The sequence below is a fragment of the Salvelinus alpinus genome, chromosome 2, assembly GCF_045679555.1.
Source record: "Salvelinus alpinus chromosome 2, SLU_Salpinus.1, whole genome shotgun sequence".
In the NCBI taxonomy this organism is placed as follows: Eukaryota; Metazoa; Chordata; class Actinopteri; order Salmoniformes; family Salmonidae; genus Salvelinus; species Salvelinus alpinus.
Window position 1 is genome coordinate 73,835,779 of NC_092087.1, and position 27,064 is coordinate 73,862,842.

At 41.9% G+C, this 27,064-nt stretch overlaps 1 protein-coding gene across 3 annotated transcripts in view; it reads left to right on the top strand.

The window, feature by feature from the left end:
- Positions 1-25,906, top strand: part of LOC139567734 (VPS10 domain-containing receptor SorCS1-like) — a 146,191-nt gene extending 120,285 nt beyond the window's left edge. The window contains exons 14-27 of one of the 3 annotated variants that reach the window (XR_011673459.1): positions 278-385; positions 2,108-2,225; positions 4,256-4,389; positions 5,730-5,843; positions 6,589-6,760; positions 7,039-7,225; positions 8,324-8,457; positions 9,000-9,123; positions 9,396-9,508; positions 14,151-14,285; positions 19,618-19,717; positions 20,392-20,497; positions 21,536-21,701; positions 22,062-25,906. Coding sequence is in view for 2 of the 3 variants with exons in the window: in XM_071389192.1 (XP_071245293.1) it covers positions 278-385; positions 2,108-2,225; positions 4,256-4,389; positions 5,730-5,843; positions 6,589-6,760; positions 7,039-7,225; positions 8,324-8,457; positions 9,000-9,123; positions 9,396-9,508; positions 14,151-14,285; positions 19,618-19,717; positions 20,392-20,497; positions 21,532-21,701; positions 22,062-22,126 (1,780 nt within the window). In the remaining variant the exon portion in view is untranslated. Of the gene's footprint in view, positions 1-277; positions 386-2,107; positions 2,226-4,255; positions 4,390-5,729; positions 5,844-6,588; positions 6,761-7,038; positions 7,226-8,323; positions 8,458-8,999; positions 9,124-9,395; positions 9,509-14,150; positions 14,286-19,617; positions 19,718-20,071; positions 20,170-20,391; positions 20,498-21,531; positions 21,702-22,061 lie in introns of those variants that run through there. The other 2 variants (XM_071389192.1, XM_071389193.1) reach the window with 2 other exon arrangements.
- The last annotated feature ends 1,158 nt before the right edge of the window (positions 25,907-27,064 follow it).

The window sequence follows — 27,064 nt, forward strand, 5'->3', positions numbered from 1 at the left end:
CAGTTTGTATTAGTTTGATGAGACACTGGGGAAGATTTGTGTTTTCTCCCGTAGAGATGCTTATAATACTGTAATATTGTACACTGTAATATGTTCTGGTATGTGTTATTATTATATTGTTATGGTTTCTACCATAAAGATACAGCAGAAAATACTATAATACTGTTAAATACACGAATGGAGTTCTCATTCTATTGCTATGGTCTCTCCCATAGAGATACAGAACAAAATACTATAATACTGTTAAAATACAGTATTTCTATGGTTCCTCTCACAGGATGAGTTTCGACGAGGGGAGACAGTGGAATAAATACAGTTTCACCATGTCGCCTCTGTTTGTGGACGGGTTACTAGGGGAGCCGGGGGAGGAGACTCTCATCATGACGTAAGTCAACTTTATTTACCCAATTTTGAATGAGAGGGAGACCGGTAATGGGAAACTCCGAGCCCAAAAGGGGTGGATGCAGGATTCAAACGTTGGCCCAGAAGTGTACTGTATGTTGTCCGTATAGACTGCAGCGCTACCACTACACCGCACAGTAAAATGAAATCCCATCTGATTGCAGATATACAGTATGTTTGATATGTTAACATAGTGAATTGAGATTGAATGAACCGTAACCATGTTAGATGTGTTGACGTTGGGTGGGAGTTTTGCTCGTATCCAAACCCCTGGTAGTAACGGCAGCGCTGACTGCTCATTTTCCCTAACATGAATGGAATAGATCCCTCTCAAGGTTTAGCCTCACATCAAAACCATCTGTCTCGGGATTATGGTCACAGAGACATCAGTGGTGTCGGGAGACCGGCGACAGCAGAGCACTCCGTTTGAAGAACACGAGGAACATCATCAAAAATAAAATAGACTATGTCTGAAGGACCCGAAGAGGAAAGAACGACTCTACAACTTCTTTCTGCATTATGTAGCAACATTGACTCAATAGTTTTAAGAAACACGGCATATGAAGTTTTCCGTCTTTTCCGTGACTTCTTTCGTTCTAGAATGACCCACTTAGCTATACTACATGAGATGATACTGCTCGTATTGCACTTTTTGGTGTAAAACTTTGACGGCTGCTGCATAAGGTCTTCCCGTAGCCCTTACATCAGTGTTTTCCTAACACCTGTCATCACCGTAACTGAGTGACGGACAGACAGTTGACTTTGTAGTCGGGCACGGCAACAGAAGGATAGGCCACAGCTGCTGAGACTGGGCGGGGGAAAGACAGAAGTGGGGCGAGAGAGAGATGTGGGGAGAGACAGACAGATGACGGGAGGGAAGGAAAGAGAGAGCGGGGAAGATGGAAGGAATTTATAGGATCAATGATTTTCTCTCTGTAGGCCCAGAGTGCTATAACACTTCTCTGAACCAGCTGAGACAGACATGACTGTGGGATATGATACTGTTAGGAGATCGTTGACAGCCTAGTACAGCTGTTCTGCATCTCTGTGTATGGACACCTCATTATTTATCATTTTCTTATCAATTAATAATGATTTTACAGTTAGTGAGAGTTATGGACCAGCACCTCAGTCCATTAATTGATGGATTGATTGTGATAAATGTGTTTGGTTAGCAGAGAGGAGGTCAATTCCAGTTAAACTCCCACCCAATTTTCTCTGAGAAGGAATGTTTTCTGAGACTTGTGAATGCTGTGGTGTCATAACCGTGAATTTCGGCTGACATTTTTGTTGAATCTGAGGGAAATACACATATTTAAGACATATCTCGTCTTGTAAAGTGATTCATTTGGATTCCATAGTATACGTTCCATTAGTTGCCAAATGCCATTTCTCTGAAGCTTTTAGTAACAACTGTCCTGTTCGTTCAAGAAAGAAAATATGTTGACTTCCCACTTTTACATTCCTCTAGCCAACTACTCCTAAGTATATTTTATTCAGCTCAGAAGTCTCTTGTCTTTACTGACGCCTCGGTCTGACAACTGAGGGACTTCCTATTAAGGGTGCCGGACCCGACACTCCTTAGTTTGACTAGTGTTTTTCCCTCTGCCACCTTCTGTCCTTATAACCAGACTGTTTGCTAACTGACAACCAGATACCAGTGTACCTTTTCTGCTGCAGCTGTAAGGGTCTTTGCTGTTTGCAGGATCTTTGGCCACGTCAGTCACCGGTCCGAGTGGCAGCTGGTCAAGATTGACTTCAGGTCCATCTTCAACCGGAGATGTACAGAGGGGGATTACCAGACATGGCACCTACACAACCGGGTAATGGCACCTACATAACTCTGTATGCAGAAGAACTGGCTTCACAGGCCTACCTCAGCCTGGTCATTTCAGCCTTGGATAGCTCCTGACATGTAGAACACTAACAACCCAACTCTGTGCTTTATGACCAAACAACTTCCATTGCAAGAAGTTGTGAGCACTTTATATCTTGCACTTATCTCTATTTTGAAGTGTCACCCAAACATTTAAGATGGGGATAAAACGTGTAACTTACTCTGACTTCTTCGAAAAGATGTCTAACGTCAGGAAAATGTTATCACGTTAGAGCTGCAATATGTAACTTTTTGGACCCGACCAACTTCAGTCATTCTCATTGAACGCAATTCTAAGAAGTGGTAGATCTATTCTGTGTGTCCTACTTCTATGCTTCCTGTTCATAGGTTTTGTTTCTGAGTCACACAATTTTGTACACCAGCTTCAAACAGTTTTGGTTACGGAAAATATATTTCACAGTGGTTTAGATATTACAATGATTCTCTACACTATACTTGTCACACACTGAAATTAGGCAAACTATTTGAATTTTAGCAACCAGGAAACAGCGGAGCAATTTCTGCATAATGCGTCTTTAACCTGCTACATGCATTCTTTTGTCACTTAGCGGACTCTCTTATCCAGGTTAAGTGCCTTCCTCAAACTCGGTAGATTTCTTTTCACCTAGTCGTCTCGTGGATTTGAACCAGCGCCCTCTTGGTTACTGGCTCAGCGCTCCTAACCGCTAGGCTACATGCTGCCCCAACTGCTACTATGTGTGTTCTGGGGCCATTCCCACAAACCTCCATCTCTTATCATTTACTTGACAGAGAGGTCTAGATAGACCGAGACCCTTGATAGAGTGAAAAACAGTTTTGGCATGCAGTGTACTTGCTTGAGCACTCCCTTACCTCCACCCTCTGCTTTGCGTTGAGCTCTTGAGTGTGCGCTGGACAGGTGCCGGGCGTTCGTCTCCCTCAGGCCCAAAAGCACTTAGGCATAGTCCCTCTAATTCTTGCTGATGTATATGCATGTCTCTACAACAACTCCTTATGAAACACGGCATACGTTTGAGCCAGAGCGAATGCTCCACCTCAAGCCTAGACAGACCCAGAGTGAAACATAAGGATGAGACGGAGAGTGCTTCTTTATTCTGACCAAGCTACCATAATTGACTCAGACAGCTATATGATTGGGCTGGCCCTAACGATCAAAACATATAGCCATGGAAGTGGACAACAGTCCAATTCAATTATTGAGGTAAACATTGAAGAACAGATTGGGAACTGGCCCAAAGGAAAGGCTGTGGTGTGTGCGTTTTTTTTTTTTTTTTTTAAAGCAACAGTCTGTGTCAGGGTAAGGTGTTGAAATAGCAGATTGTGTCCAAATGGTCTTAAAGCCACAATCAGGCCATTTGTGTTATCACGTTGAGAGAGAGCGAACTAACTCTGCCTCTGAGGGGTATACTCCTCTAGCCTCCTGTTAAACCACCTGACTCCACATTCAGTGTATTTGCTGTCATAGTCCAAATTCATATGTATGTAATCTACGTAGGTATCGCTATTTTAAACGAGAGAGACACCAACTCTGCCTCTGAATGGTACACTCCTCTAGCCTCCTGTTAAACCACCTGACTCTACGAGAGAGAATGGCAGAACTACTGTTTTACCCCTAAAAAAATCACATTTTGATTCATCCAGCACGGCCCTATGTACCAAAACGAAAAATCTACATGTTTTTCCGAAACTAAGTCAAGCGAGCTGTAACAGCTTGGGTCTAGGATACATGAGAGAGAGAAGTGTTTTAAGTTTAGCATCGCTTACCGCTAGCACACCACACAACATGAGCCTCAGTGGGCAGCGATGCAAAATAAGCCCATGTAAAGGGAAAAGCAACGGCATGCCTTTTCACACACAGTATGATACAGGCATGGTTCACCGCACCGCAGTAAATGATGTATGGCGATGGGGTGAAATGTAACAAAAGCAACCCCTTTTCTCCCAAATACATTTTAAAACCGGAAAATATATCCACAGGGCGAGCCGTGCATCATGGGAGTGAAAAGAATCTACAGGAAGTTGAAGCCCATAGCCAGGTGCGTTATGGGTAAGACATACTCGGTCACGATGACCTCGGCGCCCTGCGACTGCACAGAGGCCGACTTTGAGTGGTGAGTAGACAGATGGGTCCCGCTTCACATTAAGTATCCCTAAATTATGCATAAGTAGGTACAGTGTAAATACAATGTAAGTAAACTGGCACACAATACACATAGTAAACATTACACAAGTTAACGGTTTACTTGAATGGAATAGTACTGGAATAGATCAACTAACCGGAACTGGCTGATGGTACTTGAGGAGAGACTCCAACACACTACTCGACCACAAACACATCTAGCGTTACAACTTCTGCCTAAGCCGCCCTATCAATATACCACTGGCATATGGAGTGGGAGATGAAAAAAAGAAGCCTGGAAGCGAAGGATGAAAAGATAAGGGATCACCGTCATGGTGAAGCTCACTCCAGATTAGAATTGCAGAGACTTAGCTTCTGGATTCTCTTGGAGGCTTCCCCGGCTAAGTGGAATGCAGTCAACTGCACCACTCCAAGCTGTGTGTGTGTCGAAGAATGAAGGAAAAAGCGCAGAGAGAGAGAGGAGAGTTGACAGGATCCAAGTTTGCATGGGGATAGGAAGTGGGATAGGGAAGTGTGTGTGTGTGTTTCTCCTTGAATGTCACCATACGTTTAAGAAACCAACTCTGTCACTGCTTTTGTGGTTTTCAGCTCTTGCCAGTGACTTTGTTCATCAACGACGCATTTCCAAAGCATATTTGCTACAAACTTCACAATCCATTTCTTTTAATTATCTATCAGTATTATTAATGTTGCTTTTGTTAATTCCCAAATCCATGGGCCCCTTGAGTGAGGCGGTGAACTTGGAATGAGTTTTAGTAAGAGACAATTAATCATCGGGCTTAATAGTGTTCATTAACTATCACAACACTTCTGCATCTCTGTGCATGTCGGCCTAATTGGGCCAATTTGTTCCTATCATTTTGAGGACGCGCGTGCTGGCAACGTTGCCTTTTAATGATAGGACAAACAAACCAGAGACCTGTTTAAAAAATGTACAAATAAAATAGAGTTTTGGTCAAATCAGTCTGTTTGAGATGTGTTTTCAGGCCCCGGTGCATAGTCCCACCCCAAACCCTCAAAGACAATTCCTCTGTCACATAAATCAAATGTATCAAAACAAACTTTGTAGAATTTCACTTGACTGTGTTAATGCTATCATTGTAGCATAAACAACTTTGGCTGGGTTTGAAAAACTAAAAATACAATCATATTATTACAACATTTCTGTAAAATCAATAAGTGCCAGTGAAATTCTTCAATTATTTTCACTCCATGGTCACCAGTATGAGTCAGGAATTGAATCACTTATAAAAGTTTACTGTGTAGCATTTCACTCGACTGTTTATTTTTGGTATGATCCAAACATTACAGTGACTATGGCTACGAGAGGCGGAGTGACGGCAAGTGCACCCCCGCCTTTTGGTTCCTCCCATCGTCCATGTCTAGAAGCTGCACCACAGGGACTACTTTCATCAACAGCACTGGGTAAGCAGATATTCCCCAGGACTCTCATTAGCCTCTTACAGATGTTGGATCTTAATTTGATCACCCTGTTGAAGGAGAACTTTCCTACAATGCAGGAAATGTACAATTTGTAGTGTATTTGAGGTTTTAAAAGGCTTCTGAAGTTTATCATTTTCCCTTACAAAAAAATTATCAAACCTTACAAAAATGTTCAGTAGCCCTTTCTTGCCATCAATGACCAAAATAGCTGTTTTTGGTGGAATGTTATTCATATTTTTCACAAAAACATCTAAAATCCGGTGTTTCTATGTCAAACAGTTTTGGTATAGTTCAGTCTCCTGTGATGTGTATATAAAGAGTAATTTTGGGATGAAAACTAAAAATTGAATACATTTCAACTCTATATCTGACATGTGTACATGTGTCTTCTTTTTTTAAGCCCATAACCACATGTGTGAGTTGTATACTCTTTTTTTCAAAGTAGATTTGTTTAAGACTACCAAGACCCTGATTTAGCCCACTGCAGTAAAAGGTTATTTTCTGCCTCAAATTAAGTTCCTACATCTGTATGTACACTCATTCACTATTTAATTAAAACTGACCGCAAAGGTACACTTGGAATAAGGATATTTCAAATGACAGGACTTTATTGTAAGAGAATGTGTTCTCAATAGCCAACCTGACAACCTGCTAAGGTCGTCCTTCTCTATGCTCATGTATCCATCAGCAAAGCCTCTAACCGCAGTTGTGACCTATGTACATCCAGCTACAGGAAGGTTGTTTCCAATAACTGCACAGCGGGCGTGATAGCAGAGTACACGGCCAGGAGGCAGCACTGTCCTACCCAGGCCCCCAAAGGCCTGCACCTCGTCACCAGTGAAGGAAAGCTGACAGCTACGCTGGGCACCAATGTCACCTTCCTGGTGTTTCTTGAAGAGGTGAGTGTTTTTTTTCCTAAGGAGCAAAACAGTAACTGGCTCCCTGTTCATTCAGACCGGGCGCTGACTTTAACTCAGTATTGTAAAATGTATGTCAAGTCTTCACTTCTGTAATAGCAACAAAATACTCTCTATTATATTACTATGCCATTACATCTTCATATAAAGTGTTAGCAAATAACATGTTCATGGAAATGTTATTTCAAACATACCTACAGTAGCTACTGTAAGAATACCGTTCTCGTTCTTCAATCGTTGACTGTTACCTCCTTGTATAGGGCGACGGAGCCAGGACGAGCATCATGGTGGACTTCGGGGACGGTCACGCTCTGACCTACTCCAACGTGAGCTCCATAGAGGATGGGGTCAAGCACGTCTACAAGGCTGTGGGGATCTACCGTGTGACCGCTACAGGAGAGAACAGCCTGGGGTCGGAGAGCGTGGTGCTGTACCTCCACGTCACATGTGAGTCTGTCTCTCTCACTGTGGGTTCACCAAGTCATGGTCTTCAACCGCCATACTTCATGTTTGGTCTTCAACCTTTAACATGTGAGTGTAGTTTTATCTCTTCCCGTACCTTACCTTAGGTCAGTGTAGCCCGTAATCTACAGACAAAATTGTTCCTTTGCAGACTTTTACTTGCGTAGAACAGTGTTTCCCAACCCTGGTCCTCGAGTACCCCCAACAGTACACATTTGTATTGTAGTCCTGGACAAGCACACCTCATTCAGCTCATTGAGGGCTTGATGATTAGTTGACAAGTTGAATCAGGTGTGCTTGTCCAAGGTTACAATAAAAATGTATACTGTTGGGGGTACTCGAGGACCAGGTTTGGGAAACACTGCCATAGAACGTTATATTTGTTATCTGTTTGTGTAATATGCATGTCATGGTCCGACATCAGTGGAGATGAAGGTAGCCTAAATCCATTACAATTCCAGTCAAGCCGAAGCCCTTTTCTCTATATAATACCCCTTCAGGGTACCCCCACTCTAACTCTAACATGCAAGTCATTCCCGTCTTCTCTGTGATGATGGGGCTGACCACCACTGGTGGTTTCATGGGTGACAGATGTAACGTAGTTGACTTATTGATCAGGGAGCTGTGGGACCTTGCAATCTGTCGATCTTGATGTGCCAGCCGTTACAAATGGGACCAGCCAGGACCCAGGAGTGCCAGGGATGAAAAATAACACACAGATGGCGACCACAACGTCCCAGAATGGACCAGATCCTCTGAATGCAGCTCACTTTTTTTTTATGTGCCTTCAATTCATAAGGGGCCCATAGATGGATACTCTGAAGATTTCTGCTTACCTTTATTTAATTTGAGGCCACAAAACTTTAAGGAGTCAATCGGTTCACTGTAATAAGTATTTTTTGTGCCTTCATTTCATATCATAAGGGGCTACAAACTTACTTTGTGGATTCAGTCACTTCACTGTGATCCATTTTTTAGGGCAGATCATTTTGAATGCAACTTCATCCATTTCATAAGAGGCCCCAAAATGTTGTGGAGTCAGTCTCAGTGGGTTCACTGTCGTGTATTTTTGTGACTGAGTAGGTCAGCTGGAGTATATCCATCTCTCCGCTCCCTTTGTGGCGGTGAAGAGTAAGGAAGTCAACCTCACCGCTGTGCTGTGGCCTAGCCAAGTGGGAACAGTCACCTACATCTGGTGGTTCGGAAATAACACTGAGGTAAGATAAGACACTTCAATACTGCTGGGACTTGTAGTTTTATTGTATGCTCATCCTTCACACTGTAAGATAAAGTGACGTGAAGAAGGATTTGTGCCAGATTTACAAATTAGAGCAGTATTTGTCTGACTTAATTCAGAATTTGTTTTTTTTGGTTGGGCAATGAGTTTAGCTACTAATGCAGCTGCTAGCTACTCTAGTACATGAGGAAATTATCCAGAATTAGCATGTCAGAGCCATTTCAAGAACAAATGGAGATCCAAGTAACGACAGAGAGAACTGCTGGTGTCTCATGGAACTCTCCCCGGACATTTCTATGTAGCACAGCTGCGATCATGGTTCCTTGGGGGGCGATGTGGGTTGTGTTTATGTCTGTGGCTGCCTGCCTGCCTCCCGGCTGACACCTCTGTAGTGTAAATAGTGCCTGTGTGAGATGTTAACAAGGTTGATAAGGGCCTCCCATGGGAACCTCCTTGCTCTCTCGCTCTTCCCTTTTCTCGCTCGCTCTCTCTTTCTCTCTCTCTTTCTCTTTCTCTTTGCAGCCGATAATCACCCTGGAAGGGAGCGTGGCGTGCACGTTCTCCCGGGAAGGCGTCAACACTGTCACCGTGCAGGTGTCCGCTGGGAACGCCATCCTGCAGGACCGGAAAACCATCGCTGTCCACGGTGAGCAGTGAGCTGTTTTTTTGTTTGTTTTGTATTGTAAACAGCCAGACAGCCATGTATACTGCTAGAGGTTGGTTTCTAGGTGACTTTGTAGATTTTAATGCACTGGAGGTTGGCTAGTAAGTATGATTTTAAAGTAGCTATTTAGAAGTAGTTTTAAAAGTAATTGTTAACTACTCATTCATTTGACACATTCATTATTTCAGACAATAGGGCAGAAATAGAAAAGCATCGTCATCAGCTGATCGTCATATAGTTGTTTCTCTGTGCAGAATATTTCAGGTCACATCTACTAGCCTTCTCATCTAACCTGGACGACCACAACCCCGACGTGGCCGAATGGAGACTGGACGTCAGCAGAGTCATCAAGAACTCCATGGTCAAAGTGAGTGGTCCTTGTATCTAACTGTATGTTACATACGTACACTCACACACACAGAGTATATACCGAGCAGAAATATAAACGCAACATGCAACAATTTCAACGATTTTACTGAGTTACAGTTCATATGAGGAAATCAGTCAATTCAAATGAATTCATTAGGCCCTATTCTATGGATTTCACATGACTGGGCAGCGGCACAGCCATGGGTGGGGAGCCAGGCCCAGCCAATCACAAATACACCCCCACTCCCCCACCTCAAACGATCCCGCAGGTAAAGAAGCCAGGTGTGGTAGTCCTGGGCTGTCGTGGTTACATGTGGTCTACGTGAGGCCAGTTGGACGAACTGCCAAAATCTCTAATGGAGGCAGCTTCTGGTAGAGATATGAAAATTAACAGCTCTGGTGGACTTTCCTGCAGTCAGCATGCCAATTGCACACCTGTCAGGTGGATGGATTATTGTGGCAAGGAGCACTAACAGGGATGTAAAGAAATGTGTACACAACATTTGAGAGAAATAAGCTTTTTGTGCATATGGAAAATGTCTGGGATTTTTTTTTTTTAGCTCATGAAACGCTTTGTTTATCAACACTTTAGCGTTTATATTTTGTTTCAGTGTTTTTAGTCTGTGGCCCACTTTACAATACATTCCCTGTGACCTCAGGTCGTGACTGAGATGAATCCACATTTTATGATAACTGGCAAGGGAAAATTACTTCAAGTAAATTCTAAATTGCTGTTGTACTCCCTTCCTTGTCACATTGAACTATGGAATTGCTGGTCGCCTGTGAGTTCAGGGTCGTATTTGTGGAGGCCATACATGTACAAATAAATCTCACTGTCTGATTGTCATGGTTTAGTGAATTTAGGCCCAGCTGGACTGTAGCTCCGAATTTAATCAACCGTCAGTGTGAGGGACATGCACTGCATGAACAAACGTATGTGGACACCTTCTCTCCGAACGTCACATTCCAAAATCGTGGGGATTAATGTGGAGTTGGTCCCCCCTTTGCTGCTATAACAGCCTCCACTCTTCTGGGAAGGCTATCCACTAGATGTAGGAACATTGCTGCGGGGACTTGCTTCCATTCAGCCACAAGAGCATTAGTGAGGTCTATGGTGGAAATTCTAACCAAGTGAGAGAGACTTTGTCATTTCTTCAAACAATCATCTTTATTTAATATCAATTAATTATTGCAATAATGAAGCTGGTTGACCCCACACTCTTGATCGTTGGACCGAGAGCTCAACAATACTTAAAAAAAAACAGAGGCCCCATATAGCAGACCTAAAAATGCTTAGTCATGGCTGGTTCCACCCCTCCCATGCAGATTGGGGCATCATAAGCCACCCTGGGTCCATCTTGTGGTTATGTGCACCGGGTGTTGTTTACCCCTACCTGGCTTAGTTTCTCAGAAACAAAGATGATTAGGACAAATAGGGGTTTGCTCTACTCTGTCCAGGCTATCTCAGGTCACCCCATGTCCTTGAGTAAACTCACAGACCAGCTGCAGGGAGCTAGAGGAGAACCATCTCTTTACAAAAGCACAGCATTAGTAGTTATGAAAATCTCTTACTATTTGTTAAGCATATAATTGTTAACTATTAATATTAAAACAAAGCAGGTAAATACGTAATTTTTCTCTCACAGGTCGGGTACTGATGTTGGACGATTAGGCCTGGCTCACAGTCGGCGTTCCAATTCATCCCAAAGGTGTTCGACGTGGTTGAGGTCAGGGCTCTGTGCAGGCCAGTCAAGTTCTTTCACATCGACAAACCATTCCTATATGGACCTCGCTTTGTGCACGTGGGCATTGTCATGCTGAAACAGGAAAAGGCCTTCCCCAAACTGTTGCCACAAAGTTGGAAGCACAGAATCGTCTAGAATGTCATTGTATGCTCTAGCATTACGTTTTCCCTTCTCTGGAACTAAGGGGCCTAGCCCGAACCATGAAAAACAGCCCTGGACCATTATTCCTCCTCCACCAAACTTTAGAGTTGGCACTATGCATTGGGGCACGTAGCATTCTCCTGGCATCCACCAAACCCGGAGTCGTCTGTCGGATTGCCAGATGGTGAAGTGTGATTCATCACTCCAGAGAACGCTTTTCCACTGTGTTGGGACAGTAACCGAGTCCAATGGCAGCAAGCTTTACACCACTCCAGCCGACGCTTGGCATTGCGAATGGTGATCTTAGGCTTGTGTGCGGCTGCTCGGCCATGGAAACCCATTTCATGAAGCTCCTGACAAACAGTTCTTGTGCTGACGTTGCTTCCAGAGGCAGTTTTGAACTCGGTAGTGAGCTACGTGCTTCAGCACTCGCCGGTCCTGTTCTGTGAGCTTGTGTGGCCTACCACTTCGCGGCTGAGCCGTTGTTGCTCCTAGATGTTTCCACTTAACAATAACAGCACTTACAGTTGACCGGGGCAGCTCTAGCAGGGCAGAAATTTGACGAACTGACTTGTAGGAAAGGTGGGATCCTATGACGGTGCCACGTTGAAAGTCACTGAACTCTTCAGAAAGGCCGTTCTACTGCCATTGCTTGTTTATGGAGATTGCATTGCTGTATGCTCAATTTTATACACCTGTCAGCAACAAGTGTGGCTGAAATAGCCTAGTCCACTAATTTGAAGGGGTGTCCACATACTTTTGTATATACAGTTGAAGTCGGAAGTTTACATAAACCTTAGCCAAATACATTTAAACTCAGTTTTTCACAATTCCTGACATTTAATCCTAGTAAAAAAGTCCCTGTCTTAGGTCAGTTAGGATCACCACTTGATTTTAAGAATGTGAAATGTCAGAATAATAGTAGAGATTTATTTCAGCTTTCATTTCTTTAATCACAATCCCAGTGGGTCAGAGGTTTACATACACTCAATTAGTATTTGGTAGCATTGCCTTTAAGTTCTTTAACTTGGGTCAAATGTTTCGGGTAGCCTTCCATAAGCTTCCCACAATAAATTGGGTGAATTTTGGCCCATTCCTCCTGACAGAGCTGGTGTATTGGAGTCAGGTTTGTAGGTCTCCTTGCTCACACACGCCTTTTCAGTTCTGCCCACAAATGTTCTATAGGATTGAGGTCACTCCAATACCTTGACTTTGTTGTCCTTAAGCCATTTTCCACAACTTTGGAAGTATGCTTGGGGTCATTGTCCATTTGGAAGGCCCATTTGCGACCAAGCTTTAACTTCCTGACTGATGTCTTGAGATGTTGCTTCAATCTATCCACATAACTTTCCTGCTTCATGATGCCATCTATTTTGTGAAGTGCACCAGTCCCCCCTGCAGCAAAGCACCCCCACAACATGATGCTGCCACCCCCGTGCTTCACGGTTGGGATGGTGTTCTTCGGCTTGCAAGTCTCCCCTTTTTTCCTCCAAACATAACGACGGTCATTATGGCCAAACAGTTCTAGTTTTGTTTCATCAGACCAGAGGAGCGGCCTCTGTTGTTCTGGGATTGATTTGCACTTTTCGCACAAAAAGACGTTCATCTCTAGGAGACAGAACACGTCTCCTTCCTGAGCGGTATGTCGGCTGCGTGGTCCCATGTTGTTTATACTTGCGTACTATTGTTTGTACAGATGAACGTGGTACCTTCAGGCATTTTGGAAATTGCTCCAAAGGATGAACCAGACTTGTGGAGGTCTACAATTTGTTTTCTCAGGTCTTGGCTGATTTCTTTTGATTTTCCCATGATGTCAAGCAAAGAGGCACTGAGTTTGCAGGTAGGCCGTGAAATACATCCACAGGTACACATCGAATTGACTCAAATTATGCCAATTAGCTTATCAGAAGCTTCTAAAGCCGTGACATCATTTTCTGGAATGTTCCAAGCTGTTTAAAGGCACAGTCAACTTAGTGTATGTAAACTTCTGACCCACTGGAATTGTGATACAGTGAAATAATCTGTCTGTAAACAATTGTTGGAAAAATTACTTGGAAAAATTAAAGTAGATGTCCTAATCGACTTGCCAAAACGATAGTTTGTTAACAAGAAATTTGTGGAGTGGTTGAAAACAAGTTGTAACGACTCCAACCTAAGTGTATGTAAACTTCCGACTTCAACTGTATAATGCACTTCAAATCCACACATGACATGTTGGATAGACATTGTAGTATCCACAAAATGTATTGAATTGCTCATCCTCTTCAGTATATTTGAGAACGGAAATCAAACCATATTTGATACAAACAGCTCAGGACCTGAGTAGTATAATAATTTCAGATCTAAGTCTCATTGATGTTAGTAATAATGATTCACAGTGAGTTTCACAGCAATGTATCACAGTCACACTAATTATGATCATACAGACAATTCCTATTTTTCGATGCCACTGCTTTCCAAGTTGATGTGCTTAGTGACATGAAAAGCAATCCAGTCTGGTCCTCTTTCTGTTTTTCTTCCCTTTCCTCTTCTTCCTCCATCTTCCTCTTCCTCTCCCTCTCCTTCTCCCTCTTCTTCCTGCTCTCCATCTTCATCTTACTCTCCCTCTCCATCTCCCTCCTCTTCTTCCATCTTCCTCATCTCTTTCTCCATCTCCCGCTTCCTCTTTTCCCCTTCCTCTCCCAACTCCTCATCCTACCCCTCTCCCTTCTCATCTCTCTCTTCTTTCTCTCCCTCCTCCTCATCTTTCTCTAGGCCACAGGGGTGAGCCCGGAGCGGCTCCTTGTCACCGTCCTACCAGGGTTGCCCACGGCAGCAGAGTTTTTCCTCCTGCCAGACAAAGAGTTAACGGAGGGCAAGCCAGAGAAGAACTCAGCTCATTTAGACCAGGTATGATTGATTAAATTACAGCCGTTTTCTGTGAGTTGAAACATAGACATAACATATTATAGGCCTTAGCCTTATTCAAAATGCATGATATAAAGGTTTATTCATGCTTGTAACAGGTGAAAAAAGCATATCTGTCAGTGTTACCTGTCAGTTAACTATTAGCAAAATGGGTATCTGACAACTAGGTTTTCATAATTTCCATAAGTAAACCATAAAATTGAATACATTAAGTTCCTATATTGATTCATGCCAGATGTTTGAGTGGGAGTAGGAGCATACTTTTTATGTGTTAATTTGACAAATACTTATCACTGAATGACATTTGGAGCTATATTTTAGGGGGATATTACTCTGCTTGTTGGATGTTTGGGTTTGACAGCTAAGCACTTGTTTTCTTGCACCAACATGTTCGCCATCTGTTGATTTCCTTGTTATTCCATTTGGCATAATTTAGAGGTTTCCACTGAACTAAACATGAGTAGGCTTAGAAATATTCCCTTTTCTAACATTCTTCACTAACACATAGCTGTGTTGGTCTATACTGCTACATGGTCTGAAAACAGAATTGCAACGTATTTGTATGGCTTTTAAGGCTTCATATTTTCTCCAGTAGATGTCAATATTGTCCACATGGGCTTACACACACACGCGCGCACGCACACACACACACACTCTGCAGAATATCAACTAGCCTCATCAATAAGTGTGACAAGCTTTTAAAAGCCATCACTGCGAACAACTTTACTGTAGAATACCCCGAGTCATCTCTATGTGAGAGGGCGGGGGTTGCAGTCTTTCACAGGAATGAACCCAGACAAAGATAGTGTCTCTGCTGAAACTGGCAACAGAATCACCAGCAGGTATCAAGATGTACTGAATTAGCTCCAAGGCCCATATAATAGATCATGGATGATCATTAAAAAGATGTGAGTAGAATAGAACCAGGAAGAAATGAATTGTATCCCCCCCCCCTCAAATCTGCCTGGCTATGGCAAGACCCTTCTCACTCAGGCCCCAGCAATACATCTTTATTCAAGGCTTGCATCTTGAAAGTATAATGTGCGGTTGTGCTTATTAGAATGTATAATAGATTTAGTGAACCCGATACACAGTGAGGAAAAAGTAATTATTCATAGCTATAGTCTAATTTTAAACTTGGTAAGAAATATAAAAGCGGGAAGGAATGTGAAGGACTGGGAGAAACTACTCATATCACAATTAATTTGGTAAATGAGGCAGATAAAATTAATGAAGCCGAGCAAAGAAATAAGATGGATTCCGCAGGGAAAAGGGAATTTGTTTAGCCGGGGTCTTTCTATGCATGACCTGCATACAGTGGGGAGAACAAGTATTTGATACACTGCCGATTTTGCAGGTTTTCCTACTTACAAAGCATGTAGAGGTCTGTAATTTTTATCATAGGTACACTTCAACTATGAGAGACGGAATCTAAAACAAAAATCCAGAAAATCACATTGTATGATTTTTAAGTAATTAATTTGCATTTTATTGCATGACATAAGTATTTGATACATCAGAAAAGCAGAACTTAATATTTGGTACAGAAACCTTTGTTTGCAATTAGAGAGATCATACGTTTCCTGTAGTTCTTGACTAGGTTTGCACACACTGCAGCAGGGATTTTGGCCCACTCCTCCCTACAGATCTTCTCCAGATCCTTCAGGTTTCGGGGCTGTCGCTGGGCAATACGGACTTTCAGCTCCCTCCAAAGATTTTCTATTGGGTTCAGGTCTGGAGACTGGCTAGGCCACTCCAGGACCTTGAGATGCTTCTTACGGAGCCACTCCTTAGTTGCCATGGCTGTGTGCTTCGTGTCGTTGTCATGCTGGAAGACCCAGCCACGACCCATCTTCAATGCTCTTACTGAGGGAAGGAGGTTGTTGGCCAAGATCTCGCGATACATGGCCCCATCCATCCTCCCCTCAATACGGTGCAGTCGTCCTGTCCCCTTTGCAGAAAAGCATCCCCAAAGAATGATGTTTCCACCTCCATGCTTCACGGTTGGGATGGTGTTCTTGGGGTTGTACTCATACTTCTTCTTCCTCCAAACACGGCGAGTGGAGTTAGACCAAAAAGCTCTATTTTTGTCTCATCAGACCACATGACCTTCTCCCATTCCTCCTCTGGATCATCCAGATGGTCATTGGCAAACTTCAGACAGGCCTGGACATGCACTGGCTTAAGCAGGGGGACCTTGCGTGCGCTGCAGGATTTTAATCCATGACGGCGTAGTGTGTTACTAATGGTTTTCTTTGAGACTGTGGTCCCAGCTCTCTTCAGGTCATTGACCAGGTCCTGCCGTGTAGTTCTGGGCTGATCCCTCACCTTCCTCATGATCATTGATGCCCCACGAGGTGAAATCTCGCATGGAGCCCCAGACCGAGGGTGATTGACCGTCATCTTGAACTTCTTCCATTTTCTAATAATTGCGCCAACAGTTGTTTCCTTCTCACCAAGCTGCTTGCCTATTGTCCTGTAGCCCATCCCAGCCTTGTGCAGGTCTACAATTTTATCCCTGATGTCCTTACACAGCTCTCTGGTCTTGGCCATTGTGGAGAGGTTGGAATCTGTTTGATTGTGTGTGGACAGGTGTCTTTTATACAGGTAACGAGTTCAAACAGGTGCAGTTAATACAGGTAATGAGTGCAGAACAGGAGGGCTTCTTAAAGAAAAACTAACAGGTCTTGAGAGCCGGAATTCTTACTGGTTGGTAGGTGATCAAATACTTATGTCATGCAATAAAATGCAAATTAATTATTTAAAAATCATACAATGTGATTTTCTGGATTTTTGTTTTAGATTCAGTCTCTCACAGTTGAAGTGTACCTATGATAAAAATTACAGACCTCTACATGCTTTGTAAGTAGGAAAACCTGCAAAATCGGCAGTGTATCAAATACTTGTTCTCCCCACTGTATATATTCTCTGTTTTAGTCTTTGGCCTGAATGCAAAGTAAAAAGGATACAACTTTGTTAAATGACATATCTGACATAATGTGTTACAGTTTAGATTTATAATGGTACAAATCATCATTTGTGTGATTTGATATCACATAGACGGTATAGTTCAGGGGACTATGTCCGGACTAAATTGGAAGCATCATGAAATGGAACATTGTATTCCAGCTGTAGCCTCAAGGTCAGGGTGATATGTCTGATTTATGTCCAAACTGCACGTTCTCTGTGCAGAAGGTTACTTGTCGCTCTAAAAACCGTAGTAAAAGCAAGGTTTTTCATCAAATAGGCCCTGCATTATGTATTAAAGTGGCGAGAACCTGCATGGATTCATCCATAGATATTTCACTTTAAATGGGTTTCTGGGTGGAGGGAGCGTGCAGTGAGCCGTGGGGGTGTGTAGTATCAGTGAGTCGTGGTGGGTATCAGTAAGTATGTGGTGGAAAGATCTGCCTCAGCATGGTATGCATGAGAAGAAACTCGTTCTGAAACGAACCAATAATATGACTAGAGTAGGTATACTAGTTATACTATTTAATGATACTGCTAGATGTCTCTTATACTGTATGGTGAAGTGTATTGAGATGATTTATGCAGTTTAGATACAGTTGGAGTTGATTTAGTGTTGATCTATAGACCAGCGGTCAAGAGCGTTGGGACAGTAACCGAATGGTTGCTGGTTTGAATCGCCGATCCGACTAAGTGAACATCTGTTAATCAGTCACATGCACCGAATACAACAAGTGTAGGTACACCTTACCGTGAAATGCTTACTTACAAGCCCTTAACCATCATTGAATGCATTTCAAGAAAGAGTTAAGAAAATATTTACCAAATAAACTAAAGTACAAAATAATAAAAGTAACACAAAATAACAATAATGAGGCTAATAACGATACAGTGGGTTAGTCTAAGGTAATTTGTACATGTAGATAGAGTGACTATGCATAGATAATAAACAGCAAGTAGCAGCAGTGTAAAAACAAATGGAGGGGGGGTCAATGTAAATAGTCCGGTGGCCATTTGATTAATTGTTCAGCAGTCTTATGGCTTGGGAGTAGAAGCTGTTAAGGAGCCTTTTGGTCTTAGACTTGGTGCTCTGGTAACGCTAGCCGTGTGGTAGCAGAGAAAACAGTCTTTGACTTGGGTGACTTGAATCTCTGACAATGTTTTGGGATTTTCTCTGACACGCCTAGTATATAGGTCCTGGATGGCAGGAAGCTTGGCCCCAGTGATGTACTAGGCCGTACGCACTACCCTCTGTAGCGGTTTACGGTCAGATGCCGAGCAGTTGTAATACAAGGAACTAATGCAACGTGTTAGGATGCTCTCGATGGTGCAGCTATATAACTTTTTGAGGATCTGGGGACCCATGCCAAATCTTTTCAGTCTCCTGAGGGGGAAAAGGTTTTGTCGTGCCCTGTCTTGGTGTGTTTGGACCATGATAGTTCGTTGGTGATGTGGACACCAAGGAACTTGAAACTCTCGACCCGCTCCACTACAGCCCCGCCGATGTTAACGGGGGCCTGTTCGGCCCGCGTTTTCCTGTTGTCCATGATCAGCTCCTTTTGTCTTGCTCACAAATATATGAGCAATATATTTCCCTCACTAACTTTAAACATCAGCTATCTGAGCAGCTAACCGGTCGCTGCAGCTGTACATAGCCCATCTGTAAATAGCCCATCCAATCTACCTACCTCATCCCCATATTGTTTTTAATTACTTTTCTGCTCTTTTGCACCGCAGTATTTCTACTTGCACATCATCATCTGCACATCTGTCACTCCAGTGTTAATTTGCTAAATTGTAATTACTTCGCTACTATGGCCTATTTATTGTCTTACCTCCTCACGCTATTTGCACACACTGTATATATACTTTATTTTTTCTATTGTGTTATTGACTGTATGCTTGTTTATTCCATGTGTAACTCTGTGTTGTTTGTGTCGCACTGCTTTGCTTTATCTTGGCCAGGTCGCAGTTGTAAATGAGAACTTGTTCTCAACTAGCCTACCTGGTTAAATAAAGGTGAAATAAAAAATGTTGAAAACATTGAGGGATTGGTAGTTGTCCTGGCACCCCACTGCCAGGTCTCTGACCTCCTCCCTATAGGCTGTCTCATCGTTGTCGGTGACAGGACAACATTGTGTGCCTTTGAGCAAGGCAATTAACCCTAATTGCTCCTGTAAGTCGCTCTGGATAAGACGCTCAATGTAAATTTACTCTCACATATCTCTGATATAAAAAGCTCCAATAAGTTGATTTAGAAATCTTAATACTCTAATTATTATGTAAATTGATGCGCATATACTTGAAATGAATGTTTTTTTTGTTGTGTTTGTCTCTCCCTCTCTAGCTCTCTGAAATATTGCTTAGCGCCCTCAACCAAAACCTGGTCCAGTTCACCCTTCGGCCTGGGGTCCAGGTCACAGTATACGCTGCACATTTGTCAGCAGGTAAGTGTCTGCATCTCTTCGAATACAAATACCTACATTTTGTTTGTGTTTGCTCGGTGTATTGAGGATAACTGGGTCTTTTTAATGACTATATAGATGGATAGAGATAGTTCTAGATAGAAATAGAGAGCCAGGGCCCGTATTCAAAAAGTGTCTCAAAATAGGACTGCTGATCTAGGATCAGTTTTGCATTTTAGATCATAACAAATAAGATTATATGGAAAGGAAGGACCTGATCCTAGATCAGCACTCCTGCACTAAGACTCTTTGTGAATACAGGCCCAGGAGGTCTATTTCCTGCCCAGCGACTAACACCCCCCCAACCCTGTTGTCTGATTGGCTCCCATCATGTAGCTACACAGAGACATTCAGAGAGTGAGCATCGTTACAAGTATGTGTGCCTCTTCCTTTTGGGGATGCTGCTACTGTCCTAGGGGCTTATAAGATAAAGAGTAAGAGAAGTCAATAAATACTTACCGTATCAAAAACGTAATCACAATACAATTTTATATTTTTTTATAAATTATTTTATTGTTATGTTTTGTATTTTATTAATTAGTAGGTGTCACTTTTCATGTTGACTTCTTAAACGCATGATTTACTTGTTCTCTATGGAAACTGTTTGGAATTTAATGTATACTGTACTGTGTGACTCTTGTCTCCCACCTCTACAGCGCCCCTAGTGGACACGAGTGAGAACCACAGCGGCTCGGCCATGCTGATGCTGCTGTCGGTTGTGGTTCTGGGTTTGGCGATATTTGTCGTCTACAAATTCAAAAGGTACAGTGCTCATGATATACTGTAGAGATGATCTCTATAACCCATATCTGGTTGTAAGTTGCCAGGACGTTGGGAGAATGTTACTAACCAAGTGGGAAAGTTCCTGAGTGTTGACGAAACATTTTGAATTGGCTAGGACACTGAGGAGTGATCTATGATCTCACTGTTCGACTAGGGTCTAATCCCACTTCTGACACCAATTGTGAGCTATGAGCTACATTATAATTATGGTTATACATCAGAAAGGACATTGGGGAAAATTACTAACCAAATGGGAGTTACTGAGTGTCTAGACATTTGGCATTTAACAAAAATACTGTCTATCAAACGTCTATGTGAAAACTTTCAGTTTCAAGGGAGAAATGGCTTATCTCTTTCAACTTTCTTAGAATCCTTTTGTCGAGGCATTTTCTCTGTCCGCAAATGAAATGCCAGTCAGCCTTCAGGCATTATCAATATTTAGCCCTTTGAGCTTTGCTAGTTGACCTTTCTGAAATGTTAAATTATTTCTGTCCACCTTGGTACAGTTCTGTGTGAAAGGGCAGTAGGGGTCAATGAGACGAGATCTATAGAGAGAAACAGAAGAGGGAGAGAAAGAGCGAAAGCCAAACAACACATAGGTCTTAGAACATAAATGTGTTTATACAGTAGAATGTCTAATTGCCTTTTTTTATAATATTGTATTTTTTGTGTTCCCTTTTTTTGAATCAAATACAACATACACATATGAACAGCAATTTACAGACACACACAAACAACGACTACAACTCCTCTGCCCAGACCCTCTGCCTTCCAAAAGCATACAGTATAATCCTATTTTACATACAAATATATACAAAATTACATAAGGCCGGAAGGCATCGAAACAAAGCATTTAAGTCAACTCGTTATATCTCCTGGGTGCGGCTACACATTATTGGGTTGTAAAGAGGAGCATCAGAATTATTTGGTCCCCGAGGCAGGCAATCCCTCTCCCATTTTATTAGTCTGGCAAATTTCTTTATCCCCCGTCTCATTGTAAATCTTTCCTCAAGGAAGATCCCAGGCCTCAACGTCTATGCGCAGATGCAGAACGAAAAAGAACAAGAAATGATCCCGAGTCCAGTAAGTCCGACGGAAAGCACCCTGGTGTCCTCGAACACTCCGAGGGAGCTGGTGACTTCTCCGGAGCTTATGGACGCAGAGTTGAACACACGGCCCATCGGTGAATAAATACGGCACTTTTATTTATTATTATTATTATTATTATTTTTTTTTTTACTGTAGTTACTAAGTCTAGTACTACAAATTTTATTTCACTTTGACTGCAATTTCTTGTCATATAATTACATTTTGTTCCATCGCTTTCACATACTATATCGGTTGCCATGAAGATAATCTCTTGTCATTCACATAAGAGACTTTCACTGAGGTTTTGATTAATAAATTGATAGCCCCATTCCACTCTAGGTTTGAGCAAGAGCCTCATTCATTGTGGAGAAATGTGACTTAACTCATACTGACTGGAATGTCTTCTGACATCTTTCCTCATCTCTCTGTCTCCCATCATTTTCTCCTTTTAAAGGATGCATCAAACCTCACGCACATGTCAAGTTCTCAACGGAACTCCCCACGTACATCAACGTTTAAAAACTTTGGACAACTCCGAAAACAGCGACTCCATTCTGTGTCATGGACTTTTTGAATCATTTGAGCGGACACAATGGTTTAGAGCTTCATACCTGTGCATGTTGGACTTTACTGACTTTGCTGACACTTACTGTGCTCTGTGAAAACCAGAAGAAACTGTATACAGGTTTTTTTTTTATACATAATATATGTCTATCCAATAAAAAATAATTTTTGATGAAATGTATTTATACAAAGTCAAGTACATAACTACAAATGGAAAGCCAGCATGATCTAAAGAAAAAAATGCATAAAAAACAACACTCTTGGTTAGCTTTCTGTAAGTGTCTTACATCCTTTTTCGCTACTGCGTGTCGCTAACAGAGGTGGTACACTATTTATTCATAAGAACATACTTTAAAGTATATAATTGAATTTAAAATCACGTTTATTTTGTAAATCATGAATGTCTGTGATATTTGTGTATTTTAATAACAAATTGCAAACTGAAAAACGATATCAAGTATTAATACAACCATTTTGTTTCCATTCCGATCACTGTCTCACGAAAAGCTGATTATGGCACAATACACTTTTGTACTAAAATGTTTTGTTTTTGCTTACAATGTAATAATTCGAAGACAGATACAGGGTTTGATTGTCTCGATTTGGTGATTTTATTGAACTTTTCTGTTAATCTCTACACTACGAGCTATATTTAACGAGAAACACTAGTTGTATGACACTTTGTTTCCCCCCCAATGTAATAGCTTGCCTGAGAAACATGGTGCTAGCCTGCTACCATGGTAGGGACTTCAAGATAAACCAATGTAGATTCATTAAGTTTTCAGTTCCCTCTGACACCATGCATTAGTTACACTTGATTTCATAGAAGAGAAATGGGCAGAAGACAGTTATTTCGGGGGCATCAAAATCAGTCAATATCCTCTCAAAGTAACCTTTTTTTCCCGAAGTTAACTGGAGGTTGCGAAAGTTAAAATGAAAAACAGCTACTTTAAGATGAAATATCTAGTGGAGCGTTCAGAGCGAAAAAAGAGTGGACTGCCTTTTATGGCAAGACACACCAGGGCATTGAAATAGGGAGAGCAGAACAGAACTGCAAGTCTAGTCGGGAATTTAGTTAATGCAGCCAGTCAAGCTCAATGCTGGTTAAGGTTGGTGACACATTTAGGCTAATGTCACCCAGTCTCGGCCCCGTGTTCTCCATCTCTGTAGCGTATTGTACCCCCTTTCAAGAACCAAAGGAAGTAGAGCGCAGATGGTAGGGTACATGGATGGTTAACTTGTTTTGAGAAGCAGGGTTGGACGCAGTCGAACCCCGAAGTGTTGTTCTGACAGACGTGATTGTTTGGTTGATGGTTATGGTATTTCAGAAGACCCTTATTGTCATTCCATAAAGACAATTATGGAGGGAAAATTGTTATGTTTCTGGAATCTTCATATAACCATTATTCTACTGTAGCTGGACAGTGATGCTAAAATATTCCAAGTGACTTGAACTATGTAGCATACATATTGTATACACACACACGAACACCCACCCACCAACACACAACCTAGAATGTACAGTACCAGTCAAGTTTGGACACACCTACTCATTCAAGGGTTTTTCTTAATTTTTTACTATTTTCTACATAGTATTGATGTCTTCAATATTATTATACAATCATGTAACCAAAAAAGTGTTAAACAAATCAATGTATTTTATATTTGAGATTCTTCAAAGTAGCCATCCTTTGCCTTGATGACAGCTTTGCGCTCTTGGCATTCTCTCAACCAGCTTCACCTGGAATGCTTTTCCAACAGTCTTGAAGGAGTTCCCACATATGCTAAGCACTTTATGGCTGCTTTTCCTTCACTCTGCGGTCCAACTCATTCCAAACCATCTCAATTGGGTTGAGGTCGAGTGATTATGGAGACCAGGTCATCTGATGAGGCACTCCATCACTCTCTTTCTTGGTCAAATAGCCCTTACACAGCCTGGAGGTGTGTTTTGGGTCATTGACCTGTTGAAAAACAAATGATAGTCCCACTAAGCGCAAACCAGATTGGATGGTGTATCGCTGCAGAATGCTGTGGTAGCCATGTTGGTTAAGTATGCCTTGAATTCTAAATAAATCACAGACAGAGTGTCACCAGCAAAGCACCATCACACCACCACCTCCATGCTTCACGGTGGGAACCACACATGTGGAGATCATCCGTTCACCTACTCTGCGTCTCACAAAGACATGGCGGTATGAACAAAAATCTCAAATTTTGATTGATCAGACCAAAGAACAGATTTCCACAGATTTTCATAGTTTTGATGTCTACACTATTATTCTACAATGTAGAAAATAGTAAAAATAAAGAAAAACCCTTGAATGAGTAGGTGTGTCCAAACTTTTGACTGGTGTACTGTAAATCGAGAAAGAAACAGGACAATGTTCATGTCTATGACCTTAGAAATAAGAGGTATTTTCACATAGATATGGACTGGACTAACTCATTGTTACATTGCAATCTTCCAATAGTGTTTCATAACAAAGCTTCTTAGATATATAAATATAAAAAATACAGCCCATCCTCCGGTTTAAACATGTATATTTGAGGCTGCATGCTAGTACTATTTTAAATAACAAACCTAATTTAATCTTCTGTTTATTTTGTTTTATTTTTTACTTACAAGTCGACAAGAACATAGGCATTTCCTCAGAAAGAATACTATAAAGTTGCTATTTTATGTATATCAAAAACTATGACATTGTAACAGCTTTTGGCTAATGTTTTAACAAATGACTGGTTGAACTACAGAATATATAACTCCATCAGAGCAGCAGGAAACTCTAGCAATATGACCCTATATTTACTCCTGATTATCATCACATTAAAGGATTTAAGAGACTTTTCTGAGTGAATGGTCTCTAACATAAGTCTTCGAATAACAAGCTTTTGTGCTCCATATAAGTATTTTGACCTATAGAACAATGGCGGAGCTCTCAGAACCACCCCTTAGGCAATATTCAGCTGAGAACGAATCCACCGGCCCACACTGGCTCAAGTTAAGCACCTTCTGCCTTTGAATCCTTCAGGTTCACATATGGAGGCAGACAGGTGGACCTTCCTGGAAGCTCTGCTGGCAAGTGATAGGGAAACTCTGGGCCGGGATGTTCAGACATATTGTGATGTCACAGGACAGGATGTTATAACATACTGTGATGTCACAGGACAGGAATCCAAGGTGTGGGCTGGGCTGTATACGAGCGACAGACTAGCTAGATTAAGAAACGGGCATGTCCAGTTCTCAACAGCCTGAATGTCTTGTTTCTTAAGCAGTTCTAATATGGACACTGTAAAACCTTGTTTAACATCTGAAACAAGGTCTGATTTCTACCAGTGAAACCAGCAGTATGGTGTCCATTTTAGGACATTATCCAGATGTGTGAAGGCATTAAAAGGAAACCAGCAGACACTCACACTTCACAAGGACTTGATTTGGTTCATCCCTAAGCTATAACTTCGCTCTCTTCCCCCATAGAGTTAGTGAGATTATTTTTGTAGACAGAGTTTTATTACTGTAAAGCTTTTATATAAAAATACAAAAGTTTAGGTGAACAATGTTTTTTGTTTTGACCTTAAATGTGCTGTGTGTAATTGTTTTATGCATTTACAATCATATTTATTAAATGGAAAGAAAGTTGATGTTAACAGTGTTTTCATTTTCTTACAATATTTGTAAAAAAAATACTATGTATTTGAGGAAGTTATATTCAACCTATAAAGAAAATTCGAATCAAACAGGTGTTGCTTTTTCTTATCCAGGCATACATGACAAATACATTGACAAATGTTGCATTTACCTTTACATGCATACCTGGTAAATACAATGACAAATGTATTTTCTCATATGCATACTTCGAGAGATAAATACATTGAAGTACAGTATGTGTAGTAGATGTGACTTAGCATCTCATAAGTGATTCCAGTAATGGTATACTTGATAATATGTCAACTTTAAGTAACAGCACAAACCTTACCATGCATAAAGCACTCAATATAGCTTATTCTTTTATCACAACAATGACTTCACAATAAAATCCTCATCACGCTCCCTGTCCGGTGAGGGTGTCTGAGGCAACATAACGCAAGAGTGGTGATAATTCTGACGGTAATACAGAACCCTGTGTCCCTAACAAAGGGTTAATGGGAGAGAGAGAGATGGAGAAAGAGAGCAAGCGATGGAGATAGTGACAGAAAGAGAGAGGGAGTGAAAGAGGCAGAAAGGAGATGATCGAGCGATAGAAGAGACCGATGGAGAAGAGACAGGGATAGAGATATGGAGGGAGGGAGAGAGAGCGATGTAGGTGAGAGAGAAAGACCGAGAGGGGGAGAGGGAGAGCAGAATGGAGAAAAAGAGAAATAACAATGGAAAGAGAGACAGAGACCAGAAAAGTAACGTCCGGAGCCATTAGTGATGCATGGTGACGCTGCATCAGACTGACTTGAGGGACTCTTTAATCGTTCAAAGTCAGATCAGGGCCGGTGCCCTGGGAGACGGAGGGGAGATTAACCAAAGATCAATGCCAACAGGGGGCCAGCCCAGCGCTCCCTACTGCTGCTCCTGACATCTCAAGGAAATGGACTGCAGTGCCCCCAGACACCCAGCAGCCAGAGCACACAACACAGCACAGTGTAGCCCTGCTGCCGATATAGGGCTGGTATTATTAGACTGAAGGAGAGATACAGACACAGAGAAAGGCGTTTAACACTGTTGAAGTAAAACATGCGATGATGATGTTCAACTTGCAATGCCAATATTAGCCAGAGAGAGAGAGAGAAGGAAAGCAGTGAGACACAGGGGTAGCCAACTCTGCCTCTGACGTGTACACTGGAACACTTCTCCTCTAGCCTCCTGTTAAATCACCTGACTCTACGAGAGAGAAGAGAGAGAATGGC